At 34.3% G+C, this 25,180-nt stretch overlaps 1 protein-coding gene across 9 annotated transcripts in view; it reads left to right on the forward strand.

The window, feature by feature from the left end:
- ANAPC10 (anaphase promoting complex subunit 10) overlaps positions 1–25,180 on the forward strand; it is a 68,537-nt gene that overhangs the window by 2,649 nt on the left and 40,708 nt on the right. For 5 of the 9 annotated variants that reach the window (XM_058193561.1, XM_058193562.1, XM_058193557.1 and 2 more), the window contains exons 2-5: positions 3,564–3,684; positions 4,385–4,475; positions 6,129–6,249; positions 24,879–25,105. In XM_058193561.1, the coding sequence (XP_058049544.1) occupies positions 3,570–3,684; positions 4,385–4,475; positions 6,129–6,249; positions 24,879–25,105 (554 nt within the window). In that variant the 5' untranslated portion in view covers positions 3,564–3,569. Of the gene's footprint in view, positions 1–3,563; positions 3,685–4,384; positions 4,476–6,128; positions 6,250–6,929; positions 7,064–23,329; positions 23,395–24,878; positions 25,175–25,180 lie in introns of those variants that run through there. The other 4 variants (XR_009156357.1, XR_009156356.1, XM_058193564.1 and 1 more) reach the window with 4 other exon arrangements.

Here is a 25,180-nt window from a genome sequence, read left to right on the forward strand (position 1 = left end):
GAGCACAGCCAAGCTCCCACCCAATCAGTTCAAACCCCACTAGCAGTTAAAAGGAAGAAACAGCTGCGATCACACATTGCTCCCAGAAGCACGAAGCTGAAGCCTGAAGATGACGAATGAGACTTGTCGAACGTCGCCAAGACACTTCCAATTTTACACGGAGAAAACCCGAACAACCAAAGACCTATATATATATATATATATATATATATATATATATATATATATATATATATATATATATATACACACACATACATATACATATATATACATACATACATATATATATATATACACACACACATACATATACATATATATACATACATATATATATATATATATATATATATATTAGAAGACACTTCTAATTTTACGTGGGAGAAAACCCGAATAACCAAAGGCCTACATATACATACATACATATATATGTGTGTGTGTGTGTGTGTGTGTGTGTGTGTGTGTATAGATAGGTCTTTGGTTATTCGGGTTTTCTCCCACGTAAAATTAGAAGTGTCTTGGCGACGTTTTGACGAAGTCTCATTTGTCATCTTCAGGCTTCAGCTTCGTGCTTCTAGGAGCAATGTGTGATCGCAGCTGTTTCTTCCTTTTAACTGCTAGTTGGGGTTTGAACTGATTGGGTGGGAGCTTGGCTGTGTTCTGATTGGATGGTTTTTTTTTTGTGCTTCTGATTGGCTGAGGGTGTGTCCTGTTTGGGTGGGGGCTTGGTTGTGCTTAGATTAGTCTGAGTTGCCCCTGCAACTCAGGATACACCCCCAGCCAATCAGAGCACAAAAAAACCCCATCCAATCAGATGTATAAAAGATGTATATATAAAAATGTGGGTTTCTAGAAATTATACGGAGGGAACATAGAAAATTGGAGTGGGTCATTCAAGTAAGGAAGCAGAGTAAGAAATAAAAAAGGTAAGAAAGAATAAGAAATAAAAAGGTTGTATCTGGAACTTATTTGAAAACAGGTATTTTTTTCACTGTTTCTGACCCATGATTGCAATAGTTCCTGTCATAAACAGGTCATATTTTAATTTCAGATATACAGGTAGTCCTCCACTTACAACAGATCCCTTAGTGATTGTTCGAGGTTACAACAGCACCGAAAAAAGTGACTTACAACCCTTTTTCACAGTTATGACCATTGTAGCATCCCCATGGTGGTGCGATTTACATCCGGATGCTTGACAACTGACTCACATTTATGACTGTTGCAGGGTCCCATGGTCATGTGACCACCTTTTGCAAACTTCTGATAAGCAGTCAGTAGGGAAGCCAGATTCACTTAACATGTTAACTAATTTAACACTGCAGTGATTTGCTTGGGTTGACAAAATCAGAAATGAGGAGGTGATAAGCCACCTGGGAAAGCCAAGGGAAATCATCAAAACCATAATTAAGGTCATAAGTTAAGGACTACCTGTATTTTGGGGAAACAATTCCATGCTTCTGTGAACCTTTAAATCCCTTAATGGCAGTTCCTAAAGGACTTCATGTGTAACATCTTGATCCTGCACTAAGAACTCCCTTGGGACTCTTTGTTAAGATTAATAATGTTGGATTATAGTAGGAACAAGGTACAGTATTCTAGTAGAGACTCTAGATCTTTGGAATACCAAATCAAGCTTTGTCCTGCCACTTCACATCTATGACATTTAGTTGGACCTTGGATAGTTTTCTATTTAAGACTGTCTTTTGATAGATTTCATCTGCTATCATAGTGGCTTTAACTATTTGGAACTGATTTTTCACTTATAAAAAGATTATCTTCGACAGGTATAAATAAATCAGAATGTAACAAACTTGTAAACAATGATCTAATTACAAATACCTGCATTATTTCTGTAATACAGCTAAGTGACAAACTGATTCTGACTTCCTAAATATTTGTTTTCTAATCCTATGTATAGGGAAACTTTCTCTTTAATGTCATGGGAAGGTTCTTAATAATAAAGGACCATATTATTAAAACGGAAAATGGCTTTGCAAAAGAAAATTAACACATGGCCACAAACCACAGATTCTTGACATTTTAAATAATATAAAAACAGTTTGGAAACAAGATCTAACGCACTGGAAACTGGTCTTGCTATTAATACATTTGAAATCACTCCAGTAGCTGTAATTAATACTCTTTAAAGATATTTCTGAATTTTCCCATTGTGTAAATTATCTTATAAATCATTCCTATTAATTTTTATTACTATTACAGCTAACTCTCTGAAGAATAATTTTATTTTTTTGTTTTTAAGTTAAAGATGAATATCATCAAAAATATTAATGTGATATGATTTCAAAAATTGTCTTGTGGTGTTTAATGTAAGGATAACTCCTTTATTCTATAACTTTTAGTTATACTCAAATTCATCATTGATTATTTTCAAGTATAAAATGATTGAATCATCAGTTCAAAGCATTTTTGATTTTTCAGTTTTTTCAAGGACTGCTTGATGGAACAATGCTGATTATCATTTTAGCATTGTAATAGCTTTGATCTAAGAGACAGTCCCATTGTTGAGTTTTACTTAGGGAAAAATGAAAAGTCACATCTCTTGTAGGTGTTCTTTTACATCTATGTTTCTCAACTAATGAGAAAAGTAAATTTGTGGAGGAAAGCTATGGCAAATCTAGACAGCATACTAACAAGCAGAGACATCACCCTGCCAACAAAAGTGCATATAGTCAAGGCTGTGGTGTTCCCAGTTGCAATGTATGGCTGTAAAAGTTGGACCATAAGAAAGGCTGAGCGCCAAAGAATTGAGGCCTTTGAACTATGATGCTGGAGAAGACTCCTGCAAGTCCCTTGTATTACAAGGTGATCAAACCGGTCAGTCCTAAAGGAGATCAACCCTGACTGCTCTTTAGAAGGCCAGATCCTGAAGATGAAACTCAAATACTTTGGCCACCTAATGAGAAGGAAGGACTCACTGGAGAAGAGCCTAATGCTGGGAAAGATTGAGGGCAAAAAAAGAAAGGGATGACAGAGAATGAGGTGGATGGAGTCACTGAAGTAGTAGGTATGAGCTTAAATGAACTCCAAAGGATATTAGAGGACAGGAAGGCCTGGAGGAACGTTGCCAATGGGGTTGCGATGGGTTGACCATGACTTCACAACTAACAACAACAAAGATTTGGGGCTACAGAGGACTATAGATAAGTCAATGAATAATACAGCCACATCCAGCTCTGTTTAAAGGATTGGTAGACCTTTTCTTGGTTAGCTTACACAATAATTTATTATAAGCATGATTAACCTCAATCTTTTTTTCCACTCCTATATTTTGTTTTAAATTTAAAATTCCTAAACATACTCTTGTCCTTGTTTTTATTAACCAAAAAATATGTTTCTATTCTTAGTCTAAAGCAATTATAAGCCATTAGGTCCATAAAATGAGAAACACTGGAAAAAATGAGGGAGGAGGAAGGTCACCTAAAATATGTCAACCAAAGATTGCTACATTTGCGGCAGACCTTTTCAACATTTTCCTTTCTGTTCCTATTGTCATGAATGTGGAATATTTTAAATATACTTTTAATTTTTTTTCCTAGTGAAAAATGACCACTGCTAACAAGACTCCCCCTGGTGCAGATCCAAAACAGCTGGAAAGGACAGGAACTGTTCGAGAAATAGGTTCACAGGCTGTTTGGTCTCTTTCATCTTGTAAACCGGGTAAACTGCAGAAGCACCTTGTTTTATAACCAGGCCAGAAACTCCCTTTAAAAGTGGAAAGTAACTTTTGCATTTAATTTAAATTAGATATGACAATCAAACTTAAGTTTTTTAGGCATTTGGTATCCAAGAAAATAGTTCGGGAATATAGAATGTCCGCTACTTCTTTTCACTAGCAAGAGCTTTTTAGATTACCATTGAACAACCTGTGGGCCTTGGGCCATCATTTCAGAGCCATTTCCTTACCAGATTCCTCAATGCCTTAAACAGTGGCAGATCTTCTAATGAAGTGGAAAAATTCTTAAGGATTCAGGGAGATATTCAAAGGTGTATCTGCTACTTGAAAGTAGCCCATGTTGAATTATATAAGATAGTCAAACATCAGGAATTGACAATAGGAAAAGTTTTATAAATCATTTTATAATACATCATACAGTGTTTTATAAAATTTGCCAAATTTCAGTTCCATGTGGGTCATGGGCCCCGGATTTAGGACTCATTTTTTAGTTAGCCCATTTAAAGTGCCTTGATTATAAATTTCACCGTATGATGCACCACTCCACCCAGTTATAGATCACAGACAAGAGTTTTAGTAGCATAGCACTTTTGGAAACCTAGAAAATACTAAAACACTGAGAACATCTATCTTCTTATATGCTACTGTTGCTGAAGACAGTCTGCTTCTGTATATTCAAAATAGGCTTTGGGGTGGATCAGTTACGAGATGATAACCTAGAAACATACTGGCAATCTGATGGATCACAGCCTCATTTGGTCAACATCCAATTCAGGTAGTGAATATTTATGCACTAGTATTTTTCATTATTATGCATTTACCATTTAAAAAAAAAACTCTTACACAATTTAGATACACACATACATACCATAACCCATGGCCCGGTCATCATTTCAGAGGTATTTTCTACCAGATTCCTGAATGCTTTCGATTAAAGAATTTCTGATGTTCCTGCACTCACCGGAAATGTTGGGATGCATTCAGAGAAGTATCTCCCTATCACTATAGGCAGTCCTGGATGTACAACTACAATTGAGCCCAATGTGTCTCTTGCTAAGCAAGGTGGATGTTAAGTGAGTTGCGCCCCATTTAAGATCTTTTTTGCCATAGTTTTTACATGACTCACTTAAGTTGCTAAGTGAATTATGTGGTCGCTAAGCTAAGCTAACGGCTTCCCCCATTGACTTTGCTTATCAGAAACTGGCTGGGTAGGTCTCAAATGGTGAGCACATGACCCCAGGAATTATAAATTCATGCCAGTTGCCAAGTGCCTTAATTTTGATCACATGACCATGGGGTTGTAAAGGTGAGAACTGGCATAAGTCATTTTTATCAGTGCCGTTGTAACTTTGAAAGGTCACTAAACAAATGGTTATTAAGTCGAGGACTACCTGTATCACAGAATTAATATAATTTCCTTCAGTTACATCACTAGAATAGCATTCTCTTCAGTTTATGGGACTATGAATAAGGGACAACTCTTCACTAAGTCATTCAGTTAAATGAGATTTCACGGTACTGTAGGTAAATATACAGTACTGTTTAGCCAAGAAGTATTGCAAGGTAAATATAACTTTAAAAAAAATTCTGTGAAAGTGTAAAAGAAGCCTCCTGAAAACTGAATTGATTCAAAATAATATTATGAGAAACATAGTTTAATTGCCCGCAAAACAGATTTAGATATTTTCCAATTAAGATTATTCCATAAGCTCCCCTTTTCATGGGTAAGTGGCTCAGAGTTATAGTTAAATATGTGGGGAAATGTTGTACATATTCATCCTTCTTCCTTGATAAATAAAAACAGAAACGGTGTCTTGTTTTGTGTAATCATTGCCTGTAAAAAAATACTAATTTTTGAAAATAAGTATAATTATACATTTGCTTTTATACTATTCTAGCTTTAAAAATTATAATTTGGATATGTATTTTAATTTAACTTTAATTCATGGTCACAAAATTTGAGGTATTTTAGTACAAATTATTCTTTCATTGTTGTAACTTAATATTGTATTTTTACTCTATCCACTTTTGATATGCAAAAAAAGCCTAGCTTATTGTTTATACATTACTTTAGAATTAAATAAAAGTTGAAACATATGAATTACCCTAAAGTATATTTTTAAAAAACTTCAAATTACAAACATTTGGTTAATGTTACAAATATTGAATACTGAGATAAATAAATAAAATTGCTTAGAATTTGAATCTTGGGATAATTAATGAATCCAAGGATCCTTAGACACAGTAATGTATATAAAGCTATATTTCAGATAGGAAAAATTTGATTTTTTTCCAGTATTCATTTGTTTTTAACCTACTGTTTGAACAGTTACAATGTTTCCTAAGAATGGTACTGTTTTACTAAACCTTATTTAACCATGCTACGTTTGTATCAACTAATCTTGATTTTGCAATTGTTTAATTCCAGAAGAAAAACTACTGTGAAGACATTATGCATTTATGCAGACTATAAATCTGATGAAAGTTACACTCCAAGCAAAATCTCTGTGAGAGTAGGGAACAATTTTCACAATCTTCAGGAAATTCGGGTTCGTATACTTTACTCCTTGAAAAACATTTTACAGATAAGTCCTTCCAAAATACAGCATATCTGTGTTTATACATTCACAATCCAAAATTTGGAAAGTAAAAGATAGATAGATACTGAAAATAAGACCCTGTCTTACATTTTTTGAACCCTGAAATAAGCGCTTGGCTTTATTGCCACACGTTCAAAAGCCCAATTGGGCTTATTATCAGGGGATGTCTTATTTTCGGGGAAACAGGAAAGAAGGAAGGAAGGAAGGAAGGAAGGAAGGAAGGAAGGAAGGAAGGAAGGAAGAAAGAAAGAAAGAAAGAAAGAAAGAAAGAAAGAAAAAGAATACAGTCCAGGTAATTGAACTCCTTGACTGGCCAGTTTTTGGAAAGCAGAAAAACTCCTTCAGATCCTTCAGATCCAGCTTCAGAGAGCTACTTGATTCTCATACCTATTTTAGGAGATACAAGGAAAAGCTTCGTTAGCAGCAAGAAAGGAAGGGATATTCTTGTTGCATCCAAAAGTGCCATGTTTCATTTTTGGTATTGTTTCAGAAAGCAAATGGCTGAGAAGCTAACTAGATAGATAGGCAGGCAGGCAGATTAAAGGATTTTGTGTTTAAACCAAGCAAATTTTCTGTTTTATCTAAGCAACTGATAGCCATGTTATATCAAAAATTGTTTTGTATCCCAGTGTCAGAACGGGCTGCAATTTCAAATGGCTCAGAATCAGGAGTGAAATCCAGCAGGTTCTGGAAAACCGGTAGCGGAAATTTTGAGCAGTTCAGAGAACCACCAAATACCACCTCTGGCTGGCTACAAAGTGGGGTAGGAATGGAGATTTTGCAATATCCTTCCCCCAGGAGTGGGTAGGGAATGGGGATTTTGCAGTATCCTTCCTTTGGATTGGGAATGGAGATTTTGCAGTATCCTTCCCCTGCCACACCTACCAAGCCACACCACGCCCACTGAACCGGTAGTAAAAAGAAAATGATTTCACCACTGCTCAGAATGCCATTTATAGATGCCTAATATTTTCATTTGTGCACTTAAGGACTGAACTTTGGTGATTTCTTCATTATTGGCCTAAACTAGCAGTATACCAATAACTATTTTGAATCTATGAAAAGGTTTTGACTGCTTTCAAGAGATTTTGATTGCTTAATCCAACTGAACTTCTGTGTCATCTGTTGATTATGTAATTTCTGATTGGCTAGGATTGCTCCAATAATTAAACAAGAAAGAAAATTAAAATATAAACAAAATAAAAATTGCAGTATATTAGAAAACCATGCCAAAAAATAGATAAAATGCACATTTTTCAATTAAAAAAGAAGGGACAGGGAAAATAATGTGTGTGTGTTCTATCTCTGGAATTATTGCTTTAAACCTAAAAATAAAATCAGAAAAATATTTAGCACAATTCTGTCTGTTCTTTGACACACACACCCTTATCATTCAATGTCCACTAGATGTCACTCTTGGCTTTAAATTCTTACTTTTCATGTCCCAGGATCTATACTTTTATATCTAGTTATAGAAGCTAAAGCAATTTGGTTGAGATGGGGAGAAGTCTGAAAATAATTCCACAGACTATCTTTGCTGTTCATGCATGCATGTACGTCAAATGTTTATATTTTAGTGGACAATTTTAATCTTGATGTGTAGACTTTCATCAAATCCTGTTTATTTTTTCAACTTTTTTCAACTATATTTTTTCAACTTTTTTCAACTATATTGCTAACATAGTGTAAGCCGCCCTGAGTCTTCGGAGAAGGGCGGGATATAAATGCAAATTAAAAAAAACTGCTGCCTTGTTTTTATATTTGTTTCCAATTGATTTTGGTTTTTATGCAAATAAAGAAGGATCATGGGAAAATGTAGCATCTTATTAAATAGAGAAAACATCTTACAAGTGCTATTACATTTGCTGCTCTCTACAACTTGTATTTTAATAATTAATTATTAGGACTAGAATCATAGAATCATAGGGCTAGAAGGAACCTTGGAGCTCTTTTAATCCAACTTCCCTACAGGAGATAGACTACTAGATTACTGCATTTATTAAACAGTAATTTATAAACTGTAACTGTTTATTAAATGTCATATGAGGAGGCACTACCTGATTGATCTTGATTGAACTCCCCACGCTCAACCCAATTAATCAGTGTTGAATCTGGTAAAATAACGCTGTCAAGAAAACTGTATGGATGTATCTATGTAATCACAAGAGCTGTGCTTGAGAGTTTCTGATGATCATTTTGTTGTATAGGTTTTCATTTTCTTTATCTATCCAATATATAAAGAAAGAGCAAGGTAAATGAAAATGCATATTTTTATGAATAATATTGCCCAATCCAACCCATCAAGAAAAATGTGCATAGGATTTCAGCACTGTTCTTCTCATTCTTTCACTCTGAATTCTTAAATAAAAGTGAAACATCTTGTATTTTAGTTCCCCCTTTTCATAAAAGAAGAGACAATGCAATTCAATAAAGAAGGTTAACATTCTAAAATATTTAGCATTATGAAAATAAACCTGAATGACTTAGATTTTATCATCTGTATTGTTCTCTTTTTTCTCATCTTCTGATATAGCACAAAAAGATCCAGAACTTCTGCTTCTATTTCAGATTAATTACCTTTCAGTCTGATATTTTAATCTTAACCATGGCAATTAGAAACAAACCAGCCCTATAAATTATTATTTAAATTTAGTTTATTTTCTCTAAGCATAATTCAGATTATTAATTATTGTTTGTGTGGTAACTTGCAAACTGGTTTATCTGTAATATCACCAGAAGTTTCCTAGATTTTCCTTGGTAGTTCTTCAGATGAGGCATAAAACCTACATCAGTGAAAGTTTATTCTCCTGTGTTATGTCTGATTAAGGCCAGTATGATTATATAAGACAATTTAAACAATGTTACTCATTTTTTATTATCTTCTGTTTGCTGCTTAGCTGGATTTACTTCTATTGTTAAGTGCAATGAAATTTCTTTTTTGAGGTTAATTAAAAACACGGAAATACCTTGACTTTTCTTTTACAAAACATGCCTTCTTAATATTAATTGAGTTATTTCATTTTTCTTTTCAAACTTTCAAGATTTATTTTGGAAGAAATATTTGAACCACATCACTAACTTTTGGCTATTGCAATTAAAGAGGAATATGAGGGTTGGAAAAATGATTGGATCCTAATAACATTGCTCAGAAAGAACCAGTGGGGAGAAAAATCATAGACACAAGAACAGTTTTTTCCTGAAGGCCATCACTCTGCTAAACAAATAATTCCCTCAACACTGTCAAACTATTTACTAAATCTGCACTACTATTAATCTTCTCATCGTTCCCATCACCAATCTCTTTCCACTTATGACTGTATGACTGTAACTTTGTTGCTGGCAATCCTTATGATTTATATTGATATATTGACCATCATTTGTGTTGTAAATGTTGTACCTTGATGAACGTATCTTTTCTTTTATGTCCACTGAGAGCATATGCACCAAGACAAATTCCTTGTGTGTCCAATCACACTTGGCCAATACAAAATTCTATTCTATTCTATTCTATGACTGTAATTGAGGTCAGAATTATGGTCATTAAATGGATCACCACAATTACCACACCTATTTGTATGACCTTTTTGCAGCACTCATTAAAAGAATACCACAATCCTTGAATGAACGCTGCAGTTCTTAAAAAGTGCCCAATGGGCACTTCTTGCTGGAAACCAGAAATAAACTGGCAAAAAATTGTTGTAAATCATGATCACATAGACACAGGATGCAGAAAGCAGCTGGAAATTGTGGCCTAAAATGTGATCATGTGACTGCAAGGAGACAACTGTCAGAACTTCAAAACCAGATTATTAGTAGCTCTGGGGAGGTTTGTCGTAACTTCAAACACTCCCTAAATTCTGCTTATCTTCAAAAGATTTTAATCTCAATATAGTTCTCATTTGCAAAGGAAAACTACTTCTTCTAAGAAAGTATCTTTAGTATTCAATTTTTATGTAGTATGCAGTTTCTTGTTTACAACATAATTTGAATACCATGACATGTGAGCCAACTTGGAAATTTGTGTAAACCCTTGTTAATTAATTTTTTATGCCAACAGAAATTCTCATTCTGTTATCATGGCTACTAGTAATCTTTCTACATTTTGGCGCCAAAAATGTAGAGCTAAAGTAATTAACCTTTCTGCATTTTGGCACCCAAAAATATAGTGCTAAAGTAACTAACCATAATGAATTGTTTTCTTATCCTTTTATTCTTGGTTTGCATCAACAATGGAAATATTTATGTTTGCTAGGTTTTCAGTAATTCAGTAATCAACAAAGACAATCTTGCAACAAGTAACATTCATTTGTATGAGATTCTCCTCTTTGACACTACAATATACATATCAAATATATTTTTGAACTAGTACCATCTGTCAGACAATACAGGATAATAAAAACAAGGACAAATAGGCTGAAAAACAGCTTCTATCCCAGGGCAGTAACTGTATTGAATTCTACTGTATAGTGCAATATTAATGCAATATCGATTTTCAGTTCAATTGTATAGAATGTGAAGGATGTGTGTTTCTGTTTTATTTTTATAATTATAATGTACACTGAAGATGGCATTTAATTTTGTTGTATGAGGTGCAATGACAAAGTAAACTAAATTAAACTAAATGGATATAAATACATTTATTGGAATTGTTCATATGATGAACAATTCAAGTTCATCAGAGAGATAGAATATTTAGAATTACTAATTTTTTTATGAGGGAAATCTAATATATTAATAACTCCATAAAGTTTTTAAAAATCCATAAAGTTCAAATAAAGTTTGCCACCTGAAAAAAAAGTGCTTGAAACCCATATACAAAGCTCTTTAACATATGAAACTGGTAACTTATAGTGAAATTATGCACCTACTTTTAGGATTAAACCGAGAGAAAAACTCTCACTCTCTTTTATATGCAATCAGGGAAGAGATGTAGAATAGGTTGGAAGATGGGTAGGAAGAAAGGAATGTAGGCCACTGTTATATAGCCACTTCTTGTTTAGCAATTACCTTGGCTAGTAACCATTTGTAAATATAACAGTAATATAAAATTCCTGCATTTAGATCAACCTTCATACACCTTACAACAAAAGCCTTCATTATGAAACTGATTAATGTCTGGTCAGTTTCAGGCAGGGAGCAAGCTGGTCTGAGAGTTACAATCAACTAGTTAAAGTAATAATACTAAACTACTTAACTTGTATTAGTGCTTTTCAGGGAAGTGCTGCATTGAGGAGAAAAGCAGCACAGAAAGAGATAAGCAAAATTTCCACTTTGGGGGGTGGGTATTGTAGGAAAAAAATGAGTCAAGCACACGACACTGTATGAGAACTTATCTGAATGATCTTTGCAGCTTTCTGTGCATTCACTATTTTACAGTCATATGTGAGCAACCATTTTGTTTAGTAACCATTTCACTTCTGATTTTAAGGAACAGAATGTGTCTGCTTAGTGACTGTGTCACTAAATGAGGAGCAGGTATATTCATTTTACACACCTCAACTCTACATTTGGTGGGTCTTCTTACAGATTTTATTTATTTGCATTGTGTTTGCAATGGTTAAGACATTGGACTGGGAGTGGGGATTCTAGTCTTGTTTAAGGTATGAAATCCAGCTGGATCACTTCAGGCCAATCACCTTCAGCCCTAACCTGAGTAGTTAAAAACATCTCAGAAGAAGGTAATGACAGACCACTTAAAACAGTTTTGCCAAGAAAACTAGAGGGTTCTGTCTATGAGTTTGCGAGAAATTTAGATTGACTTGAAGTCTCTGAGAAAAACAACCACCACCTTACATTAAGGACTTGCAGAGATCATTGGGGTTTTAATTTGTGTGTTTTTTTAAAAAAAACTGATTTCCCTATTGTTGTAAGCTAATTACATCAATATGTGCATAGATTCAATAGAATTTGAATTTGAGTTTATTTTAAGGAAACATTTTTTTTTTCATTCAGTATCCCATATTCTAGATGAGTACTAGAAAAACTCTTCAACTGTATCAGAGCTTAGCATCTGAGCCAGTTGAAGCTGAATGGTAAAAAATATTGTGGGTTTTTGACCAGTATGTGTACATGTGTACACATGTGTACACATATATACATAAAATTCTGTGTACATCATAAAAATGGCAATTAAAAGAGTTAAATGTTAAGGTAAAAAGAAAAGGGGAGGAGGATATTTTAAAAATATCAAAGGAATATAGTTTTTTTATTGGACACTATTCGTTGTTTCTTGTAGAAGCAAGGCACAATTTGGCTGTTATTGGCAGTAGTGATATTGGTATCATCTGCTAGAAGATAAAGAGACGTACCAGTAGACATCTCTCCCTGGGACTTGCTAAATTAATAAATTGTACATGTTCTAATAGACATTACAGTGCAACAGGACATGTGAACATTCTGCATGGTATGGGAGTCACAGAGGCAAAGTTGTACATGGAAGAGAATTGTTTTGATATTTACCATCAATAACTGCTGAAGGGAGTATATTGAATTTATCCAGAGCAAATGCTCTACAATATATTGTTTGTTAAGGATTGGTGATAATTGTCTGGCTTGATGGTAAAAGAAGGTCTCCAAGACTTATCTAGCTTTGGTGACTGAAATTGAAATCACCTTGCGATCCTCTATCAGGGATCCTTTCCAGTGAACTTTTCTTTGGTCAATAGTCATATCCCATCCTTTGTATTGCCTAATTAGGGAAGCCATAGGCTGTCAGTTTTTCTGTAATGGATCTCTTCCAGGTAGTTTGGCTGTTATCCCTGTTAACCAGGAATGTAAGACCTATTAGATTAAATAGTAGTTTTAGCCAGAAATTAAAGATACAATCCAGATCCTGGCTTCTGTCCTTGTAATTCTTAGTTCTAAGTCTTAAAGGTGTATTAGATGCATATCTGGGCTCAAATATATATATTTTCTTCCTAATATTTTCCTTCAAGCACAGGGTCCACTTTTTTCCAGATCCATTTGAATGTTGACCTATTAATTGTGACAGGAATTGACTGATCAGCTTGTTTCCTGAGCTTGACATTATGGGCAGAGAGAGAATGACTGATCCAAAATCATCCTGCCCGGCTTCCATGCCTAAGGTGGGAGTAGAGAATTCGGTCTCCTGATTTCTTTCCTGGTGCCTTAGCACTAGACCAAACTGACTCTATATTGGTTCTTCCATAATGGATCTCAAATACCTGGACTCTGCCCTTTGTTGAATGCCCCAGTTGAATCTCCTTTAATAATTGTGCAATATTGTTTTCCTCAAATAATTTTAGGGCAGCCAGATTGTAGACTAAAAGGACAATATGGCTGAAGCACTCACCTGTCAACCTGTGATATATGGGCCAAGCCTGTGGTCTCTGCATCCAGAGAAATAAAAAATAATACCTATATTTAGGTAAAATATCTAAAGCATTTAACTTGCTCAGTATTATTGCCATTAGTATACCAACTATGAATAGTTTTTTGTTAAAGGTTTTGCTTTTTTGATTATATATCAATTTTTCTTTTCCACAATATTAAGCAAAGAATCTAAAGGCCCTTCATGTCTCTAACAGAGTGACAAAATAACCATGTCAACCATTATTCATTATGCAAAAATTAAAAAAGTGGAGCAAGGTTACAACCTTACTTTACTCTTCATGTTGTAATTAGCTATTGATATATTTTTCAGATTTATAACTAATTACAGATTTTTAATTATGGCATTCTCGATACAACCATGTAGTCTATTTGCATGGCCCTCAATAATAGAAATTATTTCATTTTTCCTGTTTTCAACATTGGGAATAAAAGCTTTCTTTCTCATTCTGATCCTTTATGTGCAATATGCATTTATGTTAAATGAATTTATGACACATTCTGAAGAATTTCAATTCTTTGCAAAATATATTTACTCTTAGATTATCAATTATTTTTTCTCCATGGGAGTGGGAGGAATATCCAGATATAAATATTAGGAATTGTCTTTGTTCCTGTATCATTTCAATAGTTGCCTATTTTCATATCAGAACAAAAAAGTAAGTACATTTTGCTTAGTTTGGAATACAATGTAAGTAGTTCAGTATCTATGAGAAGCTCTTCTTAGTATAGCAGATTTTGAATGGCACCATAGCCCAGGACTGTAAGTCTTCAATTAAATATGGTATTCTCTACTAGAAAGAATTTAACATTTTTTCAAAAGGATTTTGGATTTGCACAAGAAGTTCCAGAAAGATTGTATTGATGAACTATAAGCAATGCCCATAAAGAGTGACGCAAATTCAGAATAGTGTATTGCTGGAATTTGCATTTAGAGTTATTAATTACGTCTTAGTGGATAGCTTGTATTCTCTTTCATAGTAGACTCTAAGTAGGTTCAATCTGCTGAGCTATTGGGCAGAATGACCAACAGGTCACTAGACTCATTGACCCTGTCACCATATAACAAACATACCAAACAAGTTTTCTCTGCCAACAAAATTACAAGTTAAAAAGTTCCATAAGAAACTGGAACATCCTCTTAAGAATGTGGAATGTATGAGTCAGTCACATAGAGGTTAGGAGATCATGTACCAAATGTGCACATATTAAACGTTTGAATGGGTTTTTGCTCTTTTCATAAACATGAATGCTTTAGTAAAACATTTAGTGAAAACATTTACTAAGAAGTTTTCTTTTGTCTTGGAATATATTTTTAAGAATTTGACTAATATATTCCTATTTCAGTTTGCCTTTTTTCTTCCTTTTAACTTTTGTACTACTTTTTTTTTAATGAAATCACAAAGTTTGGCTGGTGATTGCACTCTGTTGTAATGAGGATTTGGCTGGTGATTGCACTCTGTTGTAATGAGGGTGGAGTATGTTTGTCATTCTGTAACCATGCCTGATTTTTGCATTTACAAGCCAACATCTAGAGCAGTACATCAGAATATCCTAAAATTTGTTTTTGTGAAGCTGTCAGTATGAAGTGGAAGAAAGCATCTATTGTGTAAAAAAATTAGCTTTTCTATATAATATTAAAAAACTATTGGCATATCACTATGATTTACCTTTAAAAAAAATTATAGTGGCAGTTACATATCCTTCACAGCTATGAAAAAAAATTAGCATAACACTCTTTTTTCCAACAGAGCAGAATTTGATAAAGTTGCTCCAATTCATGGTCTATTTAAATTTCAAGAAATATCAAACAGAAAGAAACTGGGTTGGGTTGGAAAAGAATTACAGGGAGGCATTTATTTTTTAAATAAATTAAAAATAAGTTCTGACAACCACAAATATGACATGCTTAGATTCATTATAAGCCAGAGAAAGGTGATTGATTGTTTTTATCTTTTGAAAAAGCAATGATTTGCATTGTACCTGATATTTAAAATGATTATTTAGTTGATTGGAAAGCTAGCAGAAAAAAAAAGTTAAGTCCATTAGATTTGTAATAAGGGGGAAATGATGGTATGTTTCACCTAAAGTAAAAGAGACAATATGTAATAAGGGATTTTGTGGTTTTACAGCTCAGTGCATGTGTTTGAAAGCTGTGCTCTCAGCTTCGTGGGTGGCAGGTTATGCTACCATATAATGTATTGTAGTTGGCTCTCCACACTTGTCAGGGTTAGCATTCAACCATTCGGAAAATTTTCCCATTGTTCTAGCATGTGAACCAAGACTAGTGTTGAATTCCCAATAACTTGACAGATGGGGGAGGGGAAATAGCTTAATCATGTTCAAACTTTCTAATTACTTTTCTTCTTAACATAATGTATTTTGCATAACTCAGACCATTGATGTGTGAGCACAACTTACTTACTTACTTACAGTTATTTAAGAGCAACCTATTATACCGGGTTAAGATAAATTTTATTATACTATCCTCCGGCTTCCTTCAGCACTGGCTCTCCGTTTCCATCTTCAACATGTTTGCTTTAGATGGGCCATAGCTTTTGGCAGCTTTTACATTTTTAGCAAATAATGCTGTTTCTAGCAGACTAGCGAGCAAAAAAAAAAAAAACTTTGTGTGAGGTCCTTGTAAACTGAACCTCAGGAACGTTATGTTTCTGTATTTTCTGCTTTGTGCGTCTTCCTTATTCGTGTCATGGTTATAAATTATATAGTTTGAAATGAAGAATTAAGAACATTCTAGCCTGTGACTCTTTGAAAAGAAAAAATAGGTAGGATGCAGCTTTCTCTTTTTATCCGCTTGGCTTTATTTTCTTTTTACCTGTTGTTTTCAAGGCTGGCATGCAGTGAAATAAGCAGTTATGACATTGAAGCTCCATTGTGCCAGGGCTTAATCCAATAAAAACAGAAATACCGCCTGCTGAGCTGCACGCAGCATGCTTGTGTGAACATCAGTGTCTGCTGTTCACACACAGTTTTTTCCCCCTTAAAAGTTCTCTTTGGAATATTGGAAAAAAATACTTGAGTCTGTTTGTCTTTTACATTTTAAATATTGTAGTGAATATTATTAAATTTGCTGGTCATTATCACATGAAAAAAACAAGTGGAGGTGAGAGGATTGGATAAATATATTTTTTCTACTTTCTCAGAAAAAAGCAATGCTCTACTAACCTGTTTTCTTTCTTTTTGTCTTGAAAGGGGGGAAAAATCAAGAAATGTTTGTGTTTATATATGTGTGGTAGTTGGGGAAAAGATAATTTAATACTGGCATATAACTATTGAAGATATTGATTTTCATTTTAGATGAACTATCCCTTACCTTCTATTTTTTTAAAAAAGATTGAACCAAGCACTTTAGACACTAACCTTAGAAAGAGCTCTGTCTGACAATATGATCTAAATATAATTGGCTAGATTAGTTACATTTGTATTTAGTTAAAAGTGTTCTTCAATTCCCATACAAGATGTAGGAAAAAGTAATTTTTAAAAAGCTACTGTTGGTGCCTTTTTTATTTACAAAAATCTGTCATTTCCCTTAGCTTTCACTTAGTTAAATGGTGTTTTCCAATCTTCCAATCGGCATCTCCTTATTGTTAGGTGACCTGCCTAAAGCAAAAATATGTTGCTGGTTATAATTTACAGGTCAGTGTAAATAATGGAATAACTTGTAGGTGGTCAAGAATAGAAAACATGCAAGCAATTACAATTTATTGTTATACTTGGAATGTAGGATATCCTCTTCAGTTTTTAAAAACATGGGTTCCTCTGATACGGTTGCTGTATTTCTTGCTGAGATAATGATCTGGCATTGAAATAACACTACTCTACTGCCTTAGATCACTCAAAATTCTGGTTCTAAAACAAAACCAAAAAGGAATTGTTAGAGATAATATTTTCATGTGAATCCACAGTGTTCTATACAAAATGCTTGTTTTACCCTACCATGTATAAAGTTTAGCAGATTAAAAAAAGTGAGAGGCAATGTTCCCTTTGACTTCTACATTTATGAAATAAGACTTTCAAGCTAATTTGGAATGGAATGAAATGTGATTGGACATACAAAGGAATTTGTCTCCAGTGCATAAGCTCATAGTATATATAAAAACAGCAAGTAATAATCATAGATCATAAATTATAGTTACAATCATTAATTATAAGTTACAAACAACACTTGGTAAATCAACTAGATAGCATTTCACCAGCAGCACCATCTTTAACAGAACCATTAAAAAGTTATAACCTTTTTTCTTTTTCTTAAAACAAGACAGATTGTGTAAACTTTAGATGCAATTGGAAAAATAGTCTCTAAACAGAAAAAAAAATGACTTTCCTACTCCCCTCCTCAATTTTTGCCATACAAAAACTTTGTTACTATTTTGTGGATCAATGACTCTTCACCTGAGGTATTCATATCATTGCATATTGCTGCAAAACCTTTACAGCTGGTTTTCTACGTGCCAAAAGATGAAATATTCATTGAATTTAATATCTGCGTATGTTTTTTCTGGTTAGAGCTCTCCTCATCTATACAAGTGATATGCTTAGTCTTTATAAACAGACTTTATAAACTTCACACAAACATTTTAAAATGTGTATTCTTTTGTACAGAAAATGGCAAGTTACCAAGGAATAAGATAGAAGAAGAATATATACAGTGTTTTCTGAAAATAAGACCCTGCCTTATATTTTTCTGAACCCTGAAATAAGCGCTTGGCCTTATTGCCATGCACTCAAAAGCCTGATTGGGCTTATTATTGGGGGATGTCTTATTTTGGGGGAAACAGGGTAGTGGATAAAACCACCCTTTCTGATTTCCCCCCCAATTCGCCATTTAGGTTAATAAAAATAGCATTCTATCTCCAAAGATTTATTTGGTTATAGTATTTCAGCTTTTACTTCTGGGTCATTTTTTTTGCTTATTTTTTATGTTTTATTTATATGTAATTGGAAAAATGTATTTTACAAAAACTATAAATGAAATAGGATGCTGTTATATTAGTACAAGTAGTCCTCAACTTACAATCATAATTGAGCCCAAACTTTATGTTGCTAAGTGAGACATTTGGCAAGTGAATTTTGCCCCATTTTATGACTTTTCTCATCACAGTTGTTAAGTGAATAATTGCAGCTGTTAAATTTATAACCCGGTTGTTAAGTGAATCTGGCGTTACCATTGACAGAAGGTCACAAAAGGGGTTCACATGATCTAGGGACACTTTAACCGTCATAAATATGAACCTGTTGCCAAGCATCCAAATCTTGGTCACACATCCATGAGGATGGTATAGTGGTCACAAGTGTGAAAAATGGTCTTAAGTCACTTTTTTCAGTGACATTTAACTTTGAAGGGTCACTAAATGAACTGTTGTAAGTTTAGTATTACCAGTATAAGGAAGTAAAATATTCTTTTCACCTGCTGAAAAGTTCAATTGTACAGATGCAAAAATACTTTAATAACATTGCTTAGCTTATTATAATGTTTTATTTGTTCCTTTATTCATATTCAGGAGATCTCTCTAGCCATAACAAACAATTCTGGAAGTAAATTATGAACTTTCATTTACACATTCATAGTATTTTTCCATTATGAATGATAAAAAACAGGACAAATTGAATATGCAAAGACTGGAAGTAGAAGAAAAGTATTTTCCATGTGTCTTTTCAAGCCACAGTACTAAAAAAAATAACATGCAATGTAATAGTAGAGATAACTAATTATTTATTCTTTGAAGTTTAGACTAATTTAAGTCTAATAGAATGTCTGTGCCAGAATCTCATGCAGCGGAAGTCTACTGGTCTCAACTACGGTCTGCTGCATACCCCCAAATTTCTTCTGAAGTTTGGGGAACTTCAAAGAAAACCACGAAATGGGGGTTGAAGTAAAAAACATCACAAAATGTCACGTGACAGCAACGTGAAGCTCCGAGTTTGACACCTGTGCTCTAGAACAGTGTTGCTGGAGAATTCTGGGAGCTAAAGTCCACTTTCTTTAAAGTTGAGAAAACTTGTTCCAGGCTAATCCATATCTATCAAGCTCTTTTTAATGTTTATTAGTTTATTGAAACATAAAATACAAAGTAAAAGGAAAATAATGCGAAAGAGGAAAGAAGAGCATAAAGTGTAGAGTAAAAAGGGAAATAAAAAAAGCATTGACTTCCACTACACTAGAATAAGGTAACATACAACCTCAGCTTTTTACTTTTACATAGTAATATTACTATAACAAAAACCTATCTAATCAGCAAAACCCAAAATCAAAGTTTTATTTTTTTCCACCTCAAGCCCAAAGTCCACAAGTTATTTCCAAGTAGATACAAAATTAGTCATATTCTTTTCTTTAATTAAAGCAGTCAATTTGGCCATCTCTGCTAACTTCACCAGCTTTTGTGGCCAGTCATCCATTGTGGGAATCAAAAGTATCTTTCCATTTTTGTGCATAGAGCATTCTTGCAGCTATCAGCATATATAAAATCAAAGTTCCAATTTTTTTTCAAGGTCTTTGTCCATTAGGCCTTAAAAATAAATCTCTGGTTTTACCTTTATGTACATTTTAAAAATCTTCTGTAGGAAGACATGAATCCTACTCCAGTATTTCTTTGCTTTGTTTATTGCTCTTTTTCATATTCAAATAAGCCACAGGCTATATGGCATATTTTAATCTGGCATCTCTGTTTAATGTAGCGGGGGTGGGGGGAGGAATTGTATGAAAAAATTAGCCCTAAGCTCAAATTATAGTGACCCCATCTTGTCTTCCACTTTAGGTCAGAGTGCAGTCCATTAGTTTCATTCCAATAATTAAAGACTAATGCTCTAGAGAAGCTGCAAGTTATCAAATATGATTGTTTAGAAAATTCTTTTGTTTGTACAGAACACTTTGTCTGCAGATCTTGGCTGAAAGAGCATAAAACCAATAGACCGGACATGTTGTCATTCTTAAAACAATCCAATATGACAATCATTTAGAGGGATGTATCATCTGCAAAATAAATATATTAAATCATTGTATGAGGTATTGTCTAAAATTTAGCCAATCATTATTTGTGTATATTTCCACTTTTTGGTGTGAATGTTAATCATCTTCTAAATGTTTGTGTTCAGTAATACTTGGTATATATATTTTATATTTTACTTTCCAAAATCCAGCTAATACAGACTACTTAATAATATACTATTGGTACCATCCGAAAAAAGACCAGTACTAACTGTGAAACCCCTAAATGTACCTTGATAAGACATAAGATATGTGCTTATTTTATATAGCATATATCTGAATTACAGTACAGAAATAATCCCAGATTAAATTGATTTATATTTATTTCCATGTCTATTTGAACAAAAATGTGATTTTAAAACATCTATTTCAGGAATTTCTGACTTTATTAAATTTACTATTTCTTATGATTACTTAATTAACTATTGATTTGTTATCTTATAAAGTCTATTAGTGATATCAGATATGAAAGGTAGACCAAAAGAATTGTATGTATCTCTCAATGTTGTTATCAATAAAGTATAATGGCTAAAATCCAAAAGAGTGCTACTACATATAAAGTCTGTCAACTGTCCAACTAGCGGACCCAAAAGAAGTGAACATTCTCAGGAGCTTTGAATCCTCAAAAGTAAAATATTAGAGACACCATTTTGGCACTGAAGAATCAAAACCAGCTCTGGTTTCCCCGCACAAAGTCTTGCTTAGTTAAACAATAGTTTCCCTTTGTACCCATCCCAGGGTATTCACATTGTCCAATTATGAGCTGTCCTTTCATTATGGGAACAATCCACCTCCTTCACAAGTACCTGCAGTGGTGGCCTTGATGGTTTCCAGGCTCTCACTCTCTGTGCACAACATCTCAACATTCCATTCCACCCTTCCCTCCCCCCCAGTTAATTGGCAAGTTGAATAGCGATAAGGTTTAAAAGAAGCAAAGCAGTTCAGTCTTGACACAGTCTCTCTATGATATCAAGTTCTCAAGAGCTTAGCTGATAGTCAATTGATTTAACTCCTATTTGGTTCAATTAACAATGCTAGAATTTGTTATTATATCTGCATATGTTAGTTACCACTTTGGGGAGAGTGTGATTTTCTTATGTTTAGAAATTATTCTGTGGAAATTGGATTTTTATTAACACTTTTCACATTTTAATTTATATCACAGTATGATACATGGCATTCTTTTCCTACATGGGAAAAGTATTATACAAGCATTGTCCGCTATGTCTGTACATAGCAAAATACATACTCTTAGGTGTGTATACTCGATTCCATTTATTTATTTAAAAATATATTCAGCTGCCTAACTTGTAAAACACAACTCTAGCCAATTCATAACATTTTATCTTACTCCCGTGTCTGAAAGAAGCCCTATATAAAGCAGAATTTCCCATTCTCTAAAACAGTTATTAAGCTGCCATCCTAGCCCTATATCATGCAGGGTAGAAGTTATAATTTACCAGTTTATGGGGAACCACAAGTTCCCCCATCTCCTTTAAAACTTTATTGGAATGTGTTGACCAATGTCCTTCCATAACACTGTTAATTTTAATGTTCTTTCTTGTATTAAATGTTTTCTTTTAAATTGTTGTTAAAGTTATAGTCACATTAAGCATTTATTTGCACTGGGTGTATTTTGTAAGCTATTTAGGAATGTCTGTTTTCGCTTCTTGAGCGAGTAGAAAACTTTTCTGATCTAATGCTCTGAACTAGCCATATCTAGACCATTTACAGGAGGTGACTGAGGGCCACACAGTCACCTACTTAGGTGGTCGTTACTTGTCTAGGCCAATGAGCTTGCCTCTTTACAGTGAATCCTTTGACTGAGCTAACTTCTGTGTTTCTCATAAAGTTTCTCCTGTGGTGTTCTTCCTTTTGACTCATTTGGAATATTTGAAGTTTCTCTTGGATATGCTTCACTTTCTTGCTGGAATTGGTACATCATTTGCTATTAACTTGTTCTCTTCCTTCCTAAGCAAAGAAATGGCAGGCACTCAAAATTTGCATCTTTATGTGTTGACAGTTCCAGCTTTGAAATTACACAGCAGCATATTTAAACTGAGTTTTTGTAGTTAATATTATGATATGTGGGAGACCTTGATCAGAAGTTGCAGAATTCAGGATAAGAACCCATTTCCCACAAACTATGTATATACCAACAAGGTATATACATATACAAGTATGTACCAACAGGGATCCAGCCAATACAGGAGAAGAAGTTTGATTTTTGCCATTATTTAATTTTGTCATAACAGTATACGTAAACATTGTCATAAGTAAAAAAAATTTCATGAAGAAAATATATATATATAAGTAAAGAATATGCATTAGCTATATTAATTTGATATAATAAAGGGAACAATAGGACAGGAACGGTAGGCACTTTTGTGCTCTTATGCACGCCCCTTATAGTCCTCTTAGGAATGGGGTGAGGTCAATAGTAGACAGTTTTTGGTTGAAGATTTTGGGATTTTGAGTAGAGACTATGGAGTCAGGTAATGAGTTCCAAGCATTAACAACTCTGTTGCAGAAGTCATATTTTCTGCAATCAAGTTTGAAGCAGTTGACATTAAGCTTGAATCTATTTTTTGCTCTTGTAATATTGCGATTGAAGCTGAAGTAGTCATTTACAGGAAGGATATTGCAATAGATGATTTTGTGTGTTAAACACAGGTCATGTCGAAGTTGACGGAGTTGTAAGTTTTCTAATCCCAAGATTTCAAGCCTGGTGGTATAAGGTATTTTGTTGTTTTCGGAGGAGTGAAGAACTCTTCTAGTAAAATATTATATTTTATATTTATTTTGTATTTTATATTTATATTATATTTAGTAAAATATTATTATAGGTGATATCAGTCAGGCAATGATAATATTACTATTAGAAAAGAGTCTTCACTATATTGTAGAGTAATATACCCATTAAAGTCATAATTTTAAGAAATCTGGTAAGAATCTGAATAGCATTCTGCAGCATAAATTCTGCTATAAAGAGCAGTGTTGCAAAGAAGTGAAAGGAGTTATTTATTTCACAACACAACAAACACAACACAAGAAAGATAAGATAACATAACATAACATTTAAATAGCTATCTTTCAGCTAACTCTCTGGTGACTTCCAATCAAAAAGTAGATTGACATTGTAAGAGCTAAGAAAAGGAGACTTGGAAACAGGGAGCACAAAGATGACTTGAATGTTTGGTGATGTAAAGACAAAATGTGATTTAGGGCAGTGGTCACCAACCGGTGGTCTGCAGACCACTGGTGGTCCGGGAGAAAATGGTGGTCCGCGGTGCACCTGGGTGGAGGAGCTGCTCTGGGATAAGCAATGGCCAGTCCCATGACTAGAGCTCTGGAAGATGGGACTGGCCAGGCAGCTCATGGTGGGGCTGTAAATCTCTGGTGTTGAGGGAGGTTCAGGCAATTTGTAACTTTGCAGCAGAGCCCTCGCTGGCTAGAATGAGGTAATGGTGCAAGGGGGGGGGGAATGGCGGTGCAGGCGGGCCGAAGCAATGGATGGCGGGAACCCCGGGCTGTTTCTTCCCCCTGCTTTAGCTTCCTGTCACCTGAACCCACCAGTGGCTGTCCCCGCCTCTCGCCCTCCCTTCCCTGTCACTCCTCGCCTGGCAAGGGAAGGGGAGGGGGGGAATGGAGATTTGCTCCATATTCCAGAGCGGGAGCTGGATCTCGCGGCTGTTTATTCCGGCCCTTGTTGGTGCTCCTGCACCTCGGTCTCTAGGGGAGATGCTTGACTTTCTCTCAGCCCCAAGACACTGGCTGGCCCATGGGAAAGAGTGGTAGAGAGAGAGAAAGATCCAGCAAGACACGAAGCTTTGCTCCCATTCTGGAATATTTACAAGCCATCAAATAGTGTGTAGTCTACTGGGAGCATTTTCATGGGAAGAATTTTGGCTTACTGCTACATGTGAATGCTCCTGGTGTCACAAAATTAACATGTCATTAAAATGCAACAACTTGAGTTACGCAACATGAAGGATTGAAGAGGTTCACCTTTGTAAGTTGTATATTCATTAGCTATGTGGAGGAGAGCACAGGAGTATATTTATCAAGGGAGGTGATTGTAGCATACTAAAAAATAACTTATCTATAACTGCCAAATTTCTGAAGTATTAGATATTAATGTTATTGCTCATGCTAATAAATAATTTGAACCTAGTTCTTTCTCTCTCTATTTTCCCTAACACACCTTTCTTTTCCTTTCTAGCAACTTGAATTAGTGGAGCCAAGTGGTTGGATTCATGTTCCATTAACTGACACTCATAAGAAACCTATTCGCACATTTATGATTCAGATTGCAGTTTTAGCCAATCATCAGAATGGAAGAGATACACATATGCGACAAATTAAGGTTTATACACCAGTTGAAGAAAGTTCTATTGGTAAATTTCCTAGATGTACAACAATTGATTTCATGATGTATCGCTCAATCAGGTAAAAAAGATTTTTGTTCTGTAATTACCCCAATTTTTAATTTAATTTCAAAATAAAATTTAAAATCCACTTGTT

Source organism: Ahaetulla prasina, chromosome 8, assembly GCF_028640845.1.
Source record: "Ahaetulla prasina isolate Xishuangbanna chromosome 8, ASM2864084v1, whole genome shotgun sequence".
NCBI classification, from domain to species: Eukaryota; Metazoa; Chordata; class Lepidosauria; order Squamata; family Colubridae; genus Ahaetulla; species Ahaetulla prasina.